Below are 18,744 nucleotides of genomic sequence, written 5' to 3' on the forward strand. Positions count from 1 at the left end.
CTTCAAGGAGTTTCACAGACTACAGAAATTATTCTCCAATCGATCCAGGGGCTATCTATAGGACTTTGAAACAATCAGTAGAAAGCAGGCTGCTTGATAGTAAAAGTGCTGATTTCGCAGCGTCGGCCAGAGTACTTGATAGGAAACATTGGCCTGAAGATACTAACTCTCAAGTGACATTTGGTGAGAATGAAATTAGAAAATTATTGATTAGGTTTCAGTTAAATGAAAGAGATACAATTCGTGGGTTTCGGGAATACCTAATTGAAAAGATGATTTCGGAAGAATTGAAGAATTTAATGAATGCTCTGAGTATGATACCAGTTTCATCAAGTGAATGTGAACGAGGATTTTCACAAATGAATCTGATCGTCAGCCCAACCAGAGCTTCGATGATGACAAAAACATTTTCTTTACTACTGTTTCTTAAAATTGTAGCCCACTGCTGACACACTTCGATCCAACAAAATACATTGATTCGTGGCTACTTCAGAAACATCATCTAGCAACAGACACAAACAGTAAGAAAAGAACTCGGCATATTGCGCCAGATGAGAACTTAATAAAAATTTGGAATATTTTATAAAACTTCATTATGAAATTATTTTTACATTTTACTTATTTTTTATATACTTGTATAGTAAATTTATGCTTAATAAACTGTGTTAATAAAATTATTTTTGTCTTTCTTATTTTGAAAACATTACTACCGAAGTAACAATATCAGGAAATAAGTTTTTAGTTTACTTTTCAATTTGGTAGAGATTCGGTATCGGGTACAGCATTCTGACTGCTAGCGATACAGCCGTGATTGACAGGTGCTGAGACTCTGCCCAGTGTCACGTGATCTCCTTAACAGACGAAAACAGCTGGCATGGCTGACACCCACTGCGTGCCAGCACAGAATTTTTCCTGATAGCAAAGAATGAGTACCGGCACCTATTTTTTTTTACAAAAAATAGCACTGGTCATCAGTATGGCTAATGATAGTTGTTTCAGAAAATTTTTGGTTTCAGTTACCAGCATTTCTTTCTTTCTCTCTCTCTCTCTCTCTCTCTCTCTCTCTCTCTCTCTCTCTCTCTCTCTCTCTCTTATTTAGGATAATCAGAACGATGTGCACATTCTTTTGGTGAATTTTTCTTTAAATTTAACTTATTTTCTTTGCCCTTTCATTTTTTTATGAACATTTTATTTTTATATGGCATTAAAGAGTGAGTACTGATAGGATTGAGGGCTAAAAATGGTGGTGGTACCCACTGAGAATAAGTAACAATAGTCTTCTCTACTGGGGAAGCATTACTTATTCAAGATAGGCAACTCCTTATGAAGAAATTCAGTATGAGATGTTATATAAAGATGCCACTGCACAACTTTGGTTGGTTTACTGTGTACAGAAATGATGCTATTGCACTAACTTACATGAGGGTGAGTACTTAAAAAAAAAAAAAAAAAAGTTACTCCATTTCTCATTTAGTCAATAAAGAAATTTAATCCACACCTAATAAGAATGGACTTGATTTTGTTTAGCAAATTAGTAAAAATTCACTGAAACTTCACAGAATGAACTATTTTTCATGTTTAAGATTAGTCTGAATACTTAGTGGAAAACTTGTCTGTTCTTTAATTCTTCAATACAGTGCAATAAGAATACAATACATGCATAAAGAACATTTGCAATAACCATATTTGTTTAGCAAAATATTTTACATTCAGTTACCTGTCTATAACAGTTTCTGCTTCCTGCAACTTTACTAAAAATCCATCTAGAAGTGGCATAAACATGTCTTGCACATCTGACACTACTAACATTTGTGGCTGAGCAAGACTTCCCTTTAAAAGAAAATACAGAGGCTGAAATTTAAATTTATATTGAAAACAAAAAAAAAGTAAAGAGAAAAAAGTAATGTTTCTAAAAGTGAAATTATCACCCATTTTTGTTTTAAATAACTGTTTAATTTTTATATACACATGGTATATAAAAATATACCATGAAGGTACTAGAAGAGAAAAAAAAATGCAGTAAATAAAGACATCTTCAAATGAATAAAAAAGAAGTATTCACAAATTCCTATTTCCATTTATTCTCAGGCAGAAGATTAACACTTTTGCTTCATTCCCCTCCCCCACCTTCATATACTTTGCCTGTTTGGTATTAAATGGCTTCTTCATCTACTTTATTATTTTTATCATTAATATTTCAGTGTTTACCATTTATTTTCCAGATTAGTACATAATTTCAGACATTGTGAATTCAAAAATCCATTAGCAGAAATGTACAGTGCATGTAATTACTGTATTCTTATTCATATAACTAAAATCTAAATAAACTTAGACAACGTGGGAGGCACCTAATAAGTGCCTTTCTGAAATAATAATCCAGTGTTCATAGGTAATAAATGATTAAAAACCTGAAACTTTTTATGCCTTCCTAAATATAATCATACTTTTGATTTTTTTACAATTTTCACAGATTATTCATGTTGGTATCAGGTTCCCTCTCACCAACTATGTAACTATCAGTTGATGGGAAAAGCTGACGTTTCTAAGAAATTGAATTATATATTTGTTTATAGTTCATAGTTTTTGTCTTCCACTAGTTCTATGAAAGTTGGCAGTCTTATAGGGGTATTTGTATTTGTTTTTGAATAATAAAGATGAAAAAAAATTTAATATTCTCTCAGGATGAACATTATTCTACAGGAGGAACATACCACAGGGCACATTTTGAAATCTGAAAATGGAAATAATAGTATCAAATATATATGTTTTTCAATTTTTTTTTAAAAATATTTATATACATAATAAGCAAAAATATATGCACATGCACACATTTAAAATTTCACACTCATAATGGTCTCTTAAACTGGAAAATGGAGACACTAATAACTTCGTGTTAATATTATGTCTAAAATTATTTCTTTTCCTTTCAGCTGAATTAATTTTTTTGAAAATAAGATGTAAAAAAGGCATTTTTTTAATATTAAAATTTTTATTAAAAAATAAAGTTACATACAGTGAGTATTGCAATCTATTAAAAAGATGAAATATTTGTAAAGTCCACGCACAATTCATTTTGCAGATATCACTAAGAAACTTTGCTATGTGACAAGTGCCCTGTGAAAATATAGGTACACATTAAATTTCTCACTCTTTAATGGTGTTTTAAACTGGAAAATGGAAGTGACTAACAGATCCATGTTATATTTTGTTTAGAACTTTATTTTTTTCATTCATTTTTTTTTCGAAAAATAAAAGCGTGAAATAATATAGAAGTTTCTAAATATTTAATTTATTAAAAAATAAAAAGTTATATGCAACAAGTATTGCAATCCATCAAGAAAAAATTATATATTGGTACTGTTCAAACAAATTTTAAAAAACCTGAAAAAGGCTATCCAAAGGCACCAAGTCAGATATATTGCCAGTTTGCAAAGGAGCACCACCACCAGGTTTCAGCTTCCTGATAGAAATATCAGGAAGCTGAAAGCCTTATTCTTAGTATAAAACACAGCCATAGATACAAATTAGCTGTCTCCTGAATCACTTAGCAGGTTTGCTGCCACATGACGCATCTGTATGTCAAACGGCACACAAGCGGTGCCACCAAGGCATGCTAAGCTTCTTATGTAAATAAAAGCACATGAAACAAACAAAATCACAAATTTAAACAACTGCTTGGTATCAAGCATACTGACTAAAGCTTGAATTATTTACAGTAATGAATTTTTTTTTATGATCAGCTAGTCTAGAGGGCATAAAGTCAAATACCTGATACTCAGTTTTATTTGTTCTTTGCTTATATTGAGTTTAGTTTATGCAGTTTAGTGTATTTTTAAAATTTTTTTCTTTCATAGAAAATGCTTGCTGCATTTTAACTCCAGTTTTTAATGCATCAACCATCTAAAAGAGTCAAGTATCTAGTATACTTTACTATTTAAATATCATGCATAGCGATATTTAAGCCAAGTGGTAGTGGTGAAAAACTTATTACACAAATGGCAATATGGCACCTGACAGGTGCCAATTTTCTTTTTTATTTTCTGGAAATAATATCAGCATTAGCAGAAGCATATGATGCAAGAAAGCAAGCTTCTACAGCATCAGCCAAAAAAAAAAAAAAAAAAAAACCCCTTCCCATTTAACCCATCCATTTGCTCCAAATGTTTGTCTAGTTCTGCCATGAATTTATTTAAGCTATCAACTTCTATAACAACAGATGGAAGTTTGTTCCAGCAATCAAAACCACACACTGGCTAAAGACAAATTTCAGCACATATATTCTACAACTGTCTTTCCTCAATTTGAATTTATGTCCTCTCAGGTGATTAATCTGGGCAAGAGGCAGAATCCCATCAGCACTGAGCTTGCTCAAACCATTTAAGGCCTTATACACCTCAATCAGATGAACTCGCAGGTGCCTAGTCACCAGACACTAACTTGCAAATCTTAAGCCTTTCTTCGTAAGAGCAACCCTTTGTTCCATTCACTAATGATTTTGATTAATAACTGAGGATGAAGGTATATCAGGTTTAGTGTCGAAGTTTGCAGATAATACAAAGGTTGGCAGGGTTGTTAATGACAGTAATGGCAGTGTGCTACTGCAACAGGATCTAGAAAATTTGGGCAGATAGGCTGAGAAGTGGCAACTGAAGTTTAACATTGACAAATGCAAAGTACTGCATATGGGTAGAAGTAGCCCCAGAGAAATGTACCAACTGTGTGGTACTACACTTAAGGTGGTAGAAAATGAAAAAGACCTGGGAGTAATTGTGTAGTCAGATATGAAGTTTTCTGAGCAATGCAGACAGGCTGCCAGTGCAGGTCATGGGGTTTTGTCAATAATATACAGGAATTTTGCTAGCAGGGAAAAGGAGGTGATTGTCCCTCTGTATAAGGCAATGTTCAGGCCACGCCTTGAGTACTGCATACAGGTCTGGAGACCTCATTTTAAGAAAGATGTAGATTTGCTGGAGTGTGTACAGAGAAGGCAACAAGATTGGTGAGGGGAATGAAGGGATACTCTTACCAAGAGGGGCTTAAGTTCTGCAAATTGCAGCAACTGGAGACTAGGCACCTGCAAGGTGATCTGATTGAGGTTTATAAGGCCTTGAATGGGTTGAGCATGCTGAATTCTGATGGGATTCTTCCACTTGCTCAGATTACGAACCTAAGAGGGTATAAATTTAAATTGAGGAAAGACAGATGTGCAGAAATTTGCCTTTAGCCAGCAGGTGGTTAATTGCTGGAACAAACTTCCATCTGTTGTTGTGGAAATTGATAGGTTAAATAAATTTAAGGAGGAACTGGACAAACATTTAGAGGGAATTGTTTTGTAATTTTTTTTTTTTTTGGCCTATGCGGCATAAACATGTTTTCTTGCATCACATGCCACTGCTGCTACTACTACTAATCTTGTTGCCCTTCTCTGTACTCGTTCCAGCAGCTTGACATCCTTCCTGCTCAACATTTCCACATCCTGTTGCAGTAGTGTACTGGCATTAACAACCCTGCCAACCTTCGTATCATCTGCAAACTTGGACATTAACCCTGATATATATACCATCATCAGTATCATTAATAAATACTGAAAACAACAATGGACCCAACACAACCCTGGGGGACTCCACTAATAACATTAGTCCATGAAGAGCAGTGTCCATTCATTACCACTCTGTCTTCTCCCACTCAATCATCCCTTTATCCATAGCAGCATTTTGCCCTTAATGCCATAGTGCTCCAATTTGTACAGTAGCCTTCCATGTGCACCAGTATCAAAAGCTTTCCTATTGTTGTTGTTATTTGGTTTTTAGGAGCATTAGCAACTAAGGCCATATTGCTCCGGGGGTATGCGGTGGTCATTCCCTGACCTTTCCACATCCTCCGTATTTGGTGGTCACGGGCTCGAACCCTGGTCTAATCAAGAAGCGTGTACTACGCACTGCTGCTCCTGCCCACCTGGCTACGGAGGCGCCTCAAGCTTTCCTAAGATCCAAGTATATGATATCTAAATTATTTTTTTTTCATCCAGTTCCTTTGTGACCACATCACAGTTGTTGTTTGGTCTAACAACACAAGGGCTACTAAGACCAAATTGTGTGTGTTCATCGTTAATTCACAAAAAAGCGTATTGTTAGAGAGGTTAAATTATATGCTTCTGTACAAACCAATGTTTTAGATATAATAAAAGTTCAATATTTGCTTAATTTCCTAAGAAATTAGATAAATCAGGTGATATTCAATGCAGAGAGTGACTGAAAAGTGTTTGACTGGATGGTTGAATGTAAGGGACAATAACCAGAAAATGACGGACTAAGTTGCTTCTGACAGGATGAGCACTATGGTGGGCCACATCACAGTATCCAATCAAATTGGTCAGACAAGACCTCTTAACAAATCCATGCTGTGTCTGAACTATGACCGAAATGTTGTCTAGATTTCCCCGAATTTTCCCGAAGTGTTGTCATTAATTTCCCCAGAACAGAAGTTAAACTAACAGGTCTGTAATTACTTGTCACCCTTTGATCCTCCTTTGTGAATTGGGGTCACATTCAAATCTCCAGCCAATGGGTACCTCTAAAGTCCAAGGCAGCTCTCATAATTATGGCTAAGGGTTTGATTACTTCCTTTGCTGCCTCCTTTAATATAACTGGAGAGATTCATCCACCCCAGGTGTCTTTTTAACGTTTATCTTCAACAATTTCTGCTCCTAAGTTTTGGGTATTTTTACCCATAACCCAAAAATACGCATAAATTTTGGGTATTTTTGAATTCTGCTTGGACAATAACTAATATTTCATCTTTTCTTAATGGACTACAATACTTATTTTATGTAACTATTTTTTTAATAAAAAAATTAAATATTTAAAAAATGCTGTTTTTCTATTACTGTTATGACTTGTATTTTTTTTTTTTTAAAAAAGTTAATTCTGAAAACTAAAAAACATGTTATATGCTTTAGTGTGGCCCATTTTTCAGGTGATAAAACTATTAAACAAGCAGAATTTCGGCTTGTTCAGAATTAAACAAGCATATATTTCTGTTTATGAATACTTCTAAAATAAATATGTATATGTTAATTACTATTCTTCAATTCCATTTCAGAATTTTTTCAAAATTTATTTCAAATCTGGCATGTTTCACAGCTTGAAAAAGTCTATATAAAGTCTACTCTGTATCTTGCTTTGTACAGTAGCATTCATTCTGAGAGAATATCAACATTTTGTTTCTGTGTGTCTATTATGCAAAAGCAATAAAAAAAAAAAAAAAAACTTTCATAAAGAACTCATGTGAGTGGAAAGGCAATTAACTTTGAACTATAAAAAATATGCAATTTGAAACTTCACACTAATAAAAAAAAGCATTGCATAAACAGTGCACAGCAACTGACAAGTACATGGACTTTGGAATTACTCTGCAAAAACTGTAAAAAATATTCAGGAACTGTTTAATTATATTTAGGAAATTAGAAAAATTTTCAAGATTTTCATTATTAATTAAATTAATTAATTTAATCATAAATTTTAATCATTAAATAGAGCATTAGTTTTGAGCGACACCTGTCAGGTCTGTACCACCACTACTGGATTAAACAGTTGAGTATACTTAAATAAAATTTTGTAACCTTTAAGGGTGATGCCACATGGGCATGTAAAACAGCACATCTGACATGCCAGAATGTAATCAAATTAACCCATGTGGTAGTGCATATGAGCATTTTAATTGCTGCACTGGATGGCATTCATTTCGGTATGCGCAGGTAGAACGCTGCATGTAATGTTCTGTCCACACATGCTGATATATTTTTGAGACTAGATGAGTGGTTGACATGCTTTCTCAACTGAGCAGCAAAGTTCTGCCTTATCAGCTAATTTCAATGTTTGATACTGAAAAAGTTATTAGGTAATCTGAAATTTTATTTGATTTTCTGTACGCTGTTATTTTGTATTTAATCCATATATTATTTTATACAATAAAATAAAAATATATAAAACTGTAATTATATTCACTACTTTTTAAATTAATTACATAGTTAAAAGCCTCAAAATTATAAAACAGGTAATGTTATTTTGGCCTTTTTGAAATTATGTGATGTTGGGAGGGCTGTCTTGTTCTTTTCAGCCAGCAGGATTTAAACTACCTAATTAATGCAGTACTTTTATAGTTTACAGTAGTCAGATCCCAAACTGAAACTCAATGGCCAACTAATATCAGTAAGCAACAGCAAGGTTTTTTTTTCTTTCTTAGGTCTAATTAGCCTAATACTTGATCATAAACTGACTTCCTTGAACACATCAAACAGTTTGATAAGCAACAAACTTTGCCTTTGCAATGAATATAAAGCAGTAACATGTACTTTCTGAACTTGCCGGTGCTGGTACAAAATCACTGCTCAATATATCCTCTGTGACAGTATACAGCAGTAGCTTCAGCACTTTTCACTCGTTTCAAGAGGTCTGGGTTCAAATCATATCACAGACTGGACGAATTTTCTAAAGGCCTCACACAATTGAGGCTATGGTTAGCAGATTTCAGCATGAGATAGGGTACTTCCCCTGTTGTTTTTAGTTTGTCAACCCACACAACATGCAAATGGGCTTAAACACACATTTGTAGAGACATGATACATAATGGTGCAATGTGGTTCTAGAGTAAGTTACAGATGAATCTAAAAACAACAACCTTGCAAGTTGCCCTGGTGTTGAAAGTAGTTGCACTACTTTCAATCAAACAAATGACTAATTTACCATTTATTTAAAAGATGGGAGGACACTGCTATGACAGCCTCTTTCAAAACCTGATTCCTCTTCAGGCAGTAGGTGATCTCTTTTAAGTAACTAATAAAATAGACAAAAATATTGTTTGTTCACTGAAATTTATATGGAATAAAAGTACGGTAGACTCTCGATTAACCAGGACACTTCAAGATTCCAAATTAAAAAAAACCAGAAATCAAAAAATTCAAGTAATAACTAGAATAGACATTAACAGAACAGACAATAACTAGAATAGATTATAAACAGATATTTTGCAAGTCATAAATAAGCAACAAGTGGCATTATAAGTAGTCACTGGGAGATTAGTGTACCTATTATCTTGCAATCCCCGCTGTCTTCACACTTGCCGCTCAAAAAAAAAAAAAGAGACCAAATGTTTAGTTTGTTTTAGTGCGTCGCGTCGATTGTTGTGTTTCATTGAACTGCAAAAGGATAAATTTTGTTTCGTTATTTATGTCAGGGATGTCAGAATTTTTTTTATAGTAATTTTTTTTTTTTTTTTTTTGTTTAGAAATCGCGAAAATGATGGGTAAATGCAAAAGAGTTGTTTTCAGTTAAACAAAAACTTGAAATTATTCAAAAGTTTGAAAACCACAGTGCATCTGTTAAATCTCTAAGGAACCATTATAATGTTGGTGACCAAACCATACGCAACATATAAAGGGAAGCTACTGATTTAAAATAGACATTGAAAAAAAAATATAGGAAAGCTATTAGACTTAAAACCGACATCGTAAAAAATAAAGGGAAGCATCGTATTGGACACGCAAGTAGTGCGTTGTAAGTTTTTATCTATCGCCATATTTTTTACGTAGGTTGCTGAACGTATTTCGACACAGTAAGTCCCTGACTTACGCAACTACGGTTTTAGGTAAATTTTTTTTTTTTTTTTTTTTTAAGGATTGTTAAATTTAAAACAAACAAGCATAACTAAATAAAATAAGCAATCAATAACGACGATCATGGCACGCACAAGTGGGATCCGGAGTAACAAGCAAAACAATAGGAAAGAAGAGAAGATTCTTAATTTATTTATGGTTTTTTTTTTTTTTTATATGACTGAAGATTTCAGTGAAGGGGACACATTTCACCATAATAACGTAATATTTCAACATAATAACCCACACAATTCCATCTATTGATATTAACGTATACCATAATAACGTAATATTTCAACATAATAACCCACACAATTCCATCTATTGATATTATCGCAAATGCAATAAGATTGAGTTTATTACCTGTTTATAATTAGATGCACGAACAGAAAAGCCCAGTAACCTGGAAGGTGCAAATTGTTTAATGGCAGTGACCTCCAAAAATGTGCTTTAGTAAAATGTGAGTTCGTGTGAGGTGATAGTGTTTCCCCCTTAACCCTGTTAAGTTCTTTTCAGAAAATTTCATTTTGACTGTTATCATGGTGCCGACTAAGAGAATAAGTGATAGTGCTACTAGTAAATCTATCAACAAAAGGAAAGCGATCAATTTGGATCAGAAAATTAAACTAATAAGGATGTATGAAAATGGCCAAACATTAACAAGTATCGCACAGAATTCAGATTTGTCAATAATAATATAATAGCAATATGTTATTAGTCATTCCCGAGTTATGTAAAACTCGACAAAGTAAGAAGTCCTGGAACGTATCTCTTATGTATGTCGAGGACTTTTGTATTAACCAGGATTTGTTTTTTACCATCTATCCCAGAAAATCGAGAGTCTACTGTACTTAGAGTGCTCCTAAGTATTTGGTGGACTTACCAATGATGACTTGCTTTTGTGATTTCACTTTTAAATTGATGCAGGCTGCTGACACACAATCAATCTAAATGTAAACCATTTTGAGACTGATAAAAAAAAAAAAAAAAGTTTGTGTAGTTTACAATGTCATGTTACTTGACACATTTCTGAAGTGCCCATCTACTTTTGCACAATGCTCATAAAGAACACGTGTACTACACATACTGTTTTACACATTAGCACCACCACCTTAAGGTCACAAAAAAATATTTTTTTCCTATAAAAAATTTTTCCCTAAAAGGATCATAAAGCATGAAAAGGATGGAGAAAATTCCATTAATGTTGAAAATCTATGAATATTATAAATTACACTAATAGCACATGGAATGCACTCTTTCAAATATGGGCTGCAGTGAATGTGTTAACTTTTGAAGTTTTTCATACAATTGCTATTAAAATTGCATATTACTCAGAGATATTTTGACAATTAAGTTTTTATAGTTAATAGATAATTACATTCTACCTCATTTCTTCTATGCCTCACTAATCTGATCTTAATATCTACTCTTCAGTCTATCAGGTGGGCTGAATATTTTCTTATCATGTAGTTAAATATCAAAACACTAAACAAGCTTAGACATCTGGGACCCCGTTCACAGTTAATTCTGACAAAGACTACCAGAACTACTGTTTCTCCAGTCAAATTTCAAGAATCAGGAGATTTGATTTTTCATTTGTTAACATTTCTGTCAAGCTGGCAGGGACCACTCTGAATCCAAGGATGCTCTCATAATTTCCTTTTCTAACTCCCTTAATATAACTGGATATAAAGGAAAGAAAGGCACCCACCCTGGGTGCCTTTCTTTCCTTTAATTTCAACAATTTCTCTTCCACTTTCCTCTCAGTTATTATAAAATCATTTAGCTCCCTGTTAAGAGTTTGACAAATATCTGGCCTTCACTTCCCTACAGAATACCTCGTATGAATGTAGATGCAAAATACTCATTCAGTTTGTCAGCTACCTCAGCAGGATCATAAACAGTTGAAACATCGATATCAATTGACCCAATCTGATTCCTTCCCTTCCTTCTAGAGTTTACATAAGTAAAAAAGTCTCTACTGTGTTTCTTTGCATACTTACCCAAAGATTTCTCATAACCTGTCTTCGCTTGCCTAATTCCTTTGTGACTTGATTTCACACTAGTTTATATCTTCCATAGGCTTCTGTATTGCCTGATAATTTATATGCATCCCATGCATTTTTCTTCTGTCATGAGTCTCATTAGTTCATCCAACATCCACTTGGGCCTAAACTTTGAACAGTATTTTTTAGTTGGTATGAAAAGCCTAGCAGCTTTCAAAATTAATTCCTTGAATGTTTCCCCATTTAGAATTTGCTGTTGGTATTATCATCAGTTGGTCCCACTGTAATAAATTTAACAACTGAGACTACCATAGTCACCTTTAACAAAAGCATAACCCTTCCCTTTACCCTTGATGGTAATTACATCTTTGAGTAAAACCCACATCGGTATATGATCTTAATATACTGTGATCACTGCCACAGTGGTTCCTTTATCTGCAAATTCTTAATGCATGAGTAATTACTGCTGATAATCAGATCAAGGGTATTACTCCTTCTGGTTGCCTCTCAAACATGCTGCTGCTGTAGAAAAGTCATCCAATAAATCCATAAGTCTTGCAAGTATGCAAGCAATCAACCTACAAGTTCCAGGCAATATCTGGAAATTTAAAATCCATTATAAGACATCCTGATTTACAGGTCTACTCTTTCTCTGTACAGATGTTTTCTGTTCTCATCAGAGTAATTAAGCTTATAATACACTCCTATTCTCATTTTTGCTTTCCTAGTGCTTACGAGGTCTGTCCAGAAAGTATCCAGCCATTTTGAATATCTTGAGATCCAGTCGCATGGCCTTGATGTAACTTGGCAGCTCGTCAGAGGAGACCTTACTGCACATGCATGAACAGTCAATCTCCCACGGGGCTAGTCAGTTGACAGTAAAACACTGTTGAGTGAGCTTGTGTACTGTGTAACCATCGCATTCACAATGACCAAGCAAGTAGATCGGTGAATCTGCATCAAGTTTTGTTTCAAACATGGATATTCGTCCGTGGAAACTATTCGAATGATTAAGAAGGCTTTCAGGGATGATTCAATGAGTGAAGCCATGACAAATGTGGTACCAATGCATCAAAGATGTGTGGGAATCTGCTGAAAGCAATCCACATTCTAGAAGGCCTTCAACAAGCAGAACATCCAAAAATGTTGAATGAGTGCGGGCTGCAATCAACGATTAATAGTGAGAATTAGAAGATGTGGGGATTTCATGGACTATTGTTTCAGAGATTTTGATGGAGGATCTTGGCACAAAACGTGTGGGCGCAAAATTTGTTTCGCACTCCTGTCAGAAGGTCAGAAGGAATTTTGCTGAAGTTGCACAGGACTTGCTTAAAACTGCTATGACCCAAATTTCCTCAAAAAGGTCATAACTGGATGAGTCATGGGTCTACAGCTAGCCTATGGCTGGGATAGAATTTTTTTCAGCCTGGTCTGTGCTTGTTGACAGGAGAGACTGCTTCTACAGGGATGGGGTACACTTAAATAGAGAGTCATAGCGGAACAAATAAATACATGGGCTGTGTTAAGGTAACTAAGAGTAGAAACAGGTGCATGTATACTTGCATGTACACCAATGCCAGGAGTATAGTTAATAAATTTGATGAGCTTGAAGTGCTAGTGAAGATACCAAAGGCAGATATTGTTGGGATATCAGAGACATGGTGTCACACAGACATAAGCAGTGCAGAATTGGAATTTGGGGAGTACAAGGTGTACAGAAGAGATAGACATGACAGGAAGGGGGTTATGCTGTTAGTTAAGAAACAAAATCTAAGGAAGTGCATCCAGTTGATGTTGGTGGACAATCCAATGTTGAGTCTGTTTGGTGTGACATAAGCACTGGGAAAGGAAAAATGAGTAGGTGTGTGTTATAGGCCTAATGAATCTAATGAGTATGATGAGTAATTGTGCAGAGAAACAGAGTGGGCCAGTAAATCAGAATGTCTTATAATGGGGGATTTTAACTTTCCAGATACTGACTGGAAAGTGTGGTTGGTCACTCGCACACTAGCAGGACTTTCGTGGATTCATTGAATGACTGTTTTCTACAGCAACATGTTCGAGAGGCAACCAGAGGGAATAATACTCTTGATCTGATTATCAGCAGTGATTATTCATGCATTAAGAACTTGCAGATAAAGGAACCACTGGGTGAAAATGATCACAATGTACTGATGTGAAAATTACTTAAAGAAGTAACTACTATCAAGGATAAAGGGAAGGGCTTTTGTTTTCATAAAGTTGACTACAGGGGTCTCAGACAGTTTTTAAATTCTGGACAGTGGGATCAACTGATGATGTTACTAACATTTTGCAACTTTTGCTTTTGTAAAGGTGAACAGGGGTCTCAGACAGTTTTTAAATTCTGTACAGTGGGGTCAACTGATTATGTTACCAAAGTTGAATTCTAAATGGGAAGTCTTCAGGGACTTAATTTTGGAGGCTACTAGGCTTTTCATTCCATCTAAGAAATACTGTACCTGGTTTAGGCCTAAATGGATGTCAGATGAATTTATGAGGCTCATGGCAGTGAAGGAAAATGTATGGGATGCATATAAAGTATCAGATGACACAGAAGCCTATGGCAGATATAAGCTAGTCTGTAATCAAGTCACAAAGGAGGTTAGGCAGGCGAAGGCAGATTACAAGAAATCTTTGGCAAAGGATGCAAAGAAAAGCAGCAAAGAGTTCTTTACTTATGTAAAGTCTAGAAGGAAAGGGATGAATTAGATTGGACCACTTCACATAGATGGGTTGACTATTGGTGATCATGCTCAGGTAGCTGATAAACTGAATGAGTATTTTGCATCTACATTCACACATGGAGTTATTCAATGAGGGGAGTGCCAGAAGTTTATCAAACTCTAACAGGGAGCTAAATGTGTAGTTAACTGAAAACAAAGTGGAGGAGAAATTGTTGAAGTTAAACATAAAAAAGGCACCTTGGGTGGACGGGATCTATCTAGTTATATTAAAGGAGGCAGCAAAGGAAGTAAGTAAACCCTTAGCAATAATTATGAGAGTTTCCTTGGGCTGCCAGAGCAGGTCATGGAGCCTAGTCAATGATATATAGGAATTTTGCTAGTAGGGACAGGGGGTGATTATCCCGTTATACAAGATTACTGTGTACAGGTCTGGAGGCCTCATTTTAGGAAGGATGTAGAGTTGCTAGAACGAGTACAAAGGGCAACAAGATTGGTGAGTGGGAACAAAGGGATGCTCTTACCAAGAAAGGCTTAAGTTCTGCAAATTGCAGTGCCTGGAGAGTAGGCACCTGTGAGGTGATCTGATTGAGGTGTACAACCTTGTACACCTCAATCAGATCACCTCAATCAATCACACTGTTGGATTGAGGTGTACAAGCTTGAATGGGATGCAAGCTGAATGCTGATGGAATCTTCCTCTTGCTCAGATTAGGAACCTGGGTGAGGCATAGATTCAAATTGAGGAAGGACGGTTGTAGAGTGGATGTGCAGAAATTTGCCTTTAGCCAGCGGGTAGTTGATTGGTGGAACACACTTCTATCTTTTGTTGTGGAAGTTCATAGCCTAAATAAGCTTGCTTTCTTGCATCGTATGCCTCTACTAATGCTAATGACTCTGAAACAAAAGCCCAGTCTTCCCAATGGAAGTCATCTGATTCTCCAAGTCCGATGAAGGCATAGCAAAGTCGTAGCAATGTCAAGGCCATGTTGACGGTTTTTTTTTGATCATGAAGGTGTTGTCCACCATGAATATGCTCCTCCAGGCCAGACAATAACTAAGGATTGCTACATCGAAGTCCTTCACTGGCTGAGGGATGCAGTAAGAAGAAAACGTATGCAGCTGTGGATAAGTGGTGACTGGCAGCTTCATCACGACAATGTGCCAGGCCATTCTTCAGCTCTCGTTCAGGCATTTTTGGCAAAACATTACATCACCCAGATCTCTCAGCCACCTACAGGCCTGATTTGACTCCCTGCGACTTCTGGCTTTTCCCAAAGCTAAAATGGTCTTTGAAAGGGAGGAGATTTAAGACCATGGATGACATTAAGGAGAATGTGCAGAGGCAGCTGATGGCAATCCCAAAAAAGATTTGCAGATTTTGAAAAGTGGAAGCAATGCTGGGATAAGTGTGTGAGGTCCCATGGGGAGTACTTTGAAGGGGACTAAGGCACCATTGTCATAGGTAAGTTACTTTTTTTTTTTTTATATATATATTACATGGCTGGAACTTTCCAGACAGACCTCTTATGTCACACCAAACTGACTCAACATTGCACTGGCCACCCATGTCAACTGGATGCAGTATCTTAGATTATGTTTCCTAACTAACAGTATAATCTTCCACCTTCCTATCCTGTCTGTCTCTACTCCCTAAATTCAAATTCTGCATTCCTTTTATCTGTGTGACACCGCATCTCTGATATCCCAACAATATCTGCCTTTGATTCCTTGACCAGCATTTCAAATTCATGAAATTTATTTACTATACTCCTTGCATTGGTGTACATGCAAGTATACTAGCACCTGTTCTTACTCTTAGTTACCTCAATAAAGCACACATATTTATGTATTTCCTGATGACTCCTAGCAGTTACTGAAATCCCAAGCAACTTGCTTTCCGGGCCTGCTCATTCCAATAGACGCAGTGCAAGAATCACTTTTACCTCTGCCTGTAGCTACTGTTAATCTATTAGTCTGTTTCCCCCTCAAGCTAGTAGTTTTCCAACACAACTAACACTGCCTCGATATCATAAGCAAATATTCTTGCACCGTTTCTATTTAAGTGTATCCCACCCTTATAGAAGCAGTCTCTCCTGTTAAAAAGCACAGATGATGCCGAGAAAAATTTACCGCATGAGCCTTGCACAATCTCTCCAGTTCTGAATTTATTGACAAGGCTCTCATCACATATTCCCTCCTATCATGATTAGGTAGAATTGCAGACCCTTTCAAATTTAACCCTAACTGGAAATTTTTTTTTTTAACACTGACCTGTACTTGTTAAGTAAGTCTGCAGCTCTTAATGTCATTGTGCCACCATGTATAACAATATCACCTTTTGTGCCCTGAAAAGGTAATCTGCTCTACAACAACAACTTTTGTCCAAAACAAGTGTTCTGGATGTGAATGAAATAAGCATACTTGATAATCCATCCACAGGACTGAATAATTTGGGAAAGCCTTCAGCAGAGCACTGGATGTCTGAGTAACCTGCCATCCCCCCCATCCCCCAATGATTGTGATGCAGAACACCTTTCTTTTTTGTTCACCCTCTCAACTTCTAATGCACAAGTGCATCACCATTAATTAGAGATAGCTATGCATACATACCACAGTGAGCATAGGTGTTAAGACCATGATTAAGAGATGAATTACCAGTGAAAATCACAGTCGTGCCATCCAAAGCCATGATATTCTTACCATTTCTACTGGAAATCACATTTCTTGCTGCTTATGTTTTACCATATTTACTATTATATTTATTTACTGATCCATGAGGTCTGTCATGGACAATTTTTCAGTGGTGATAGCTATGGCTACAACTTGGAAGCCTAAAAACTGATTTGACATTTAGTGTCAATATTCTAGTAAAGCATAGTCATTGTGCAATAAACAACCAGGGTAACTAACAACCCAAGCAGTGTGAGTATTAGTATCTATAATACCTGTAGAGAATCTTTCACCAAAACTGTTTCTGAGAAGTAAAGATTAGTATCGAGTAACCTCTCCCTTGACTCTCTTCGCTGCTAGCTAAGGTGCCATTGGAACAGAATCAGGTAATAAAATGACTAAAAATGCAATTTGATAATTTTTTATATGTATGACTATATCATCCTTTAAAAAAAAATTACAATTACTGCACAAAAATTATCAGGAGCTAGAAATTGCTATGTAAAGTTGTTCATGAGCAAAAATGCCAACTTAGTTATTTGGGTCAGACTTCATCAAAAGTCTGACCTTGCTATTTATTGGCTGTGATGACAAAAGCTGAGAAATTTTCTTCTCTTCAAAGTAAATCGCAAGTTAGTTCCTCGGGGAACTAACTTGTCATGCAGGAAATAGACCATAATCTGCCATGCTGGTACAGTGCAGGTTAGCAGATTGACCATATTTAGCAGTCAAGAACTTAAACCTCGGTCTACTCAAAGAATGTGTGCTACTGCACTCCTGCTCTTAACCGCTCAGCTGTGGAGGCCTTTTTTTACTTGGTATACAGGTGGTAGATGACTATCATCACTGGTACAATACATTTTGCTTAGAGGTTAAGGTCCAGCATGAAACAATCATTTGAAATCCAGTGTAAGTCATACCTATTGAAATTAAGATCAGAGCCAAGAAAAAAAATCTTGTTTCAAGTTCTGCTATACATATGATGTAGAACAAATGCCCTTATAAATACACTATTAAAAACAAATTGAGTAACATTTTGTAAAATATCATATCATTAATTTATATTAAAATTAATAAATTAAGGGGAAAAATAAAGAAAACATACCTCTTATCTCATTAACAAAGGCGACATCCACTCCAAGGTAAAATAGCACCCATACACCTTACCATTATATGAACTACAACCAAATGTTTTAGTCCGTACAATGAATCAGTTTAACTACAATATTTAACTAAGTTTAGCTATATTTCCCACTAAGACCAAAGAAGTCATCCTTTTTTTTTTTGAAGAGACAAGTAAGCAGATGAAGGGCAGACCCAAAGTGAGATGGCTGCTTTTTGAATACCTTCAAGCAGTAAGCGATAATGCTCCATGGCTAGGTTTATGTAACCAATGGGTATATCACTGCATTACCTAAAGTAACGCAGTGATATTTACTTTAGGGATAATGGAAGGACAAAAAGTGAAATAGGAAAAGAAAGTGGATAAAAGAATCTTCCCTCCCCTCTTGTTACCTAATAGTTTGGGAAGAGAAATTAGAATTCAAATAATAGGGGGTTAGTGTTTGTGTGGCTAACCCCCTATTATTTGAGGTTGTGAATAATCAATATCATTTCCCCAACACAAGTTTGGGGGTGTGAGGATGATATTGTGATTAAAGGAGATATTATAAGGAATAGGCTAAAGATTCCACTAATTGGACAAAATTAA

The 18,744-nt window shown here is 35.6% G+C and overlaps 1 protein-coding gene across 2 annotated transcripts in view; it reads right to left on the minus strand.

Moving 5' to 3' along the window:
* Positions 1-18,744, minus strand: part of Sec24CD (COPII coat complex component secretory 24CD) — a 334,964-nt gene that overhangs the window by 128,520 nt on the left and 187,700 nt on the right. For both annotated transcript variants that reach the window (XM_090380568.1, XM_090380567.1), the window contains exon 11: positions 1,718-1,830. In XM_090380568.1, coding sequence (XP_090236694.1) covers positions 1,718-1,830 — 113 coding nt within the window. The remainder of the gene's footprint in view (positions 1-1,717; positions 1,831-18,744) is intronic.

Source organism: Mastigoproctus giganteus, chromosome 8 (genome assembly GCF_048544385.1).
Source record: "Mastigoproctus giganteus isolate SK-2022 chromosome 8, ASM4854438v1, whole genome shotgun sequence".
Taxonomy (NCBI): Eukaryota; Metazoa; Arthropoda; class Arachnida; order Uropygi; family Thelyphonidae; genus Mastigoproctus; species Mastigoproctus giganteus.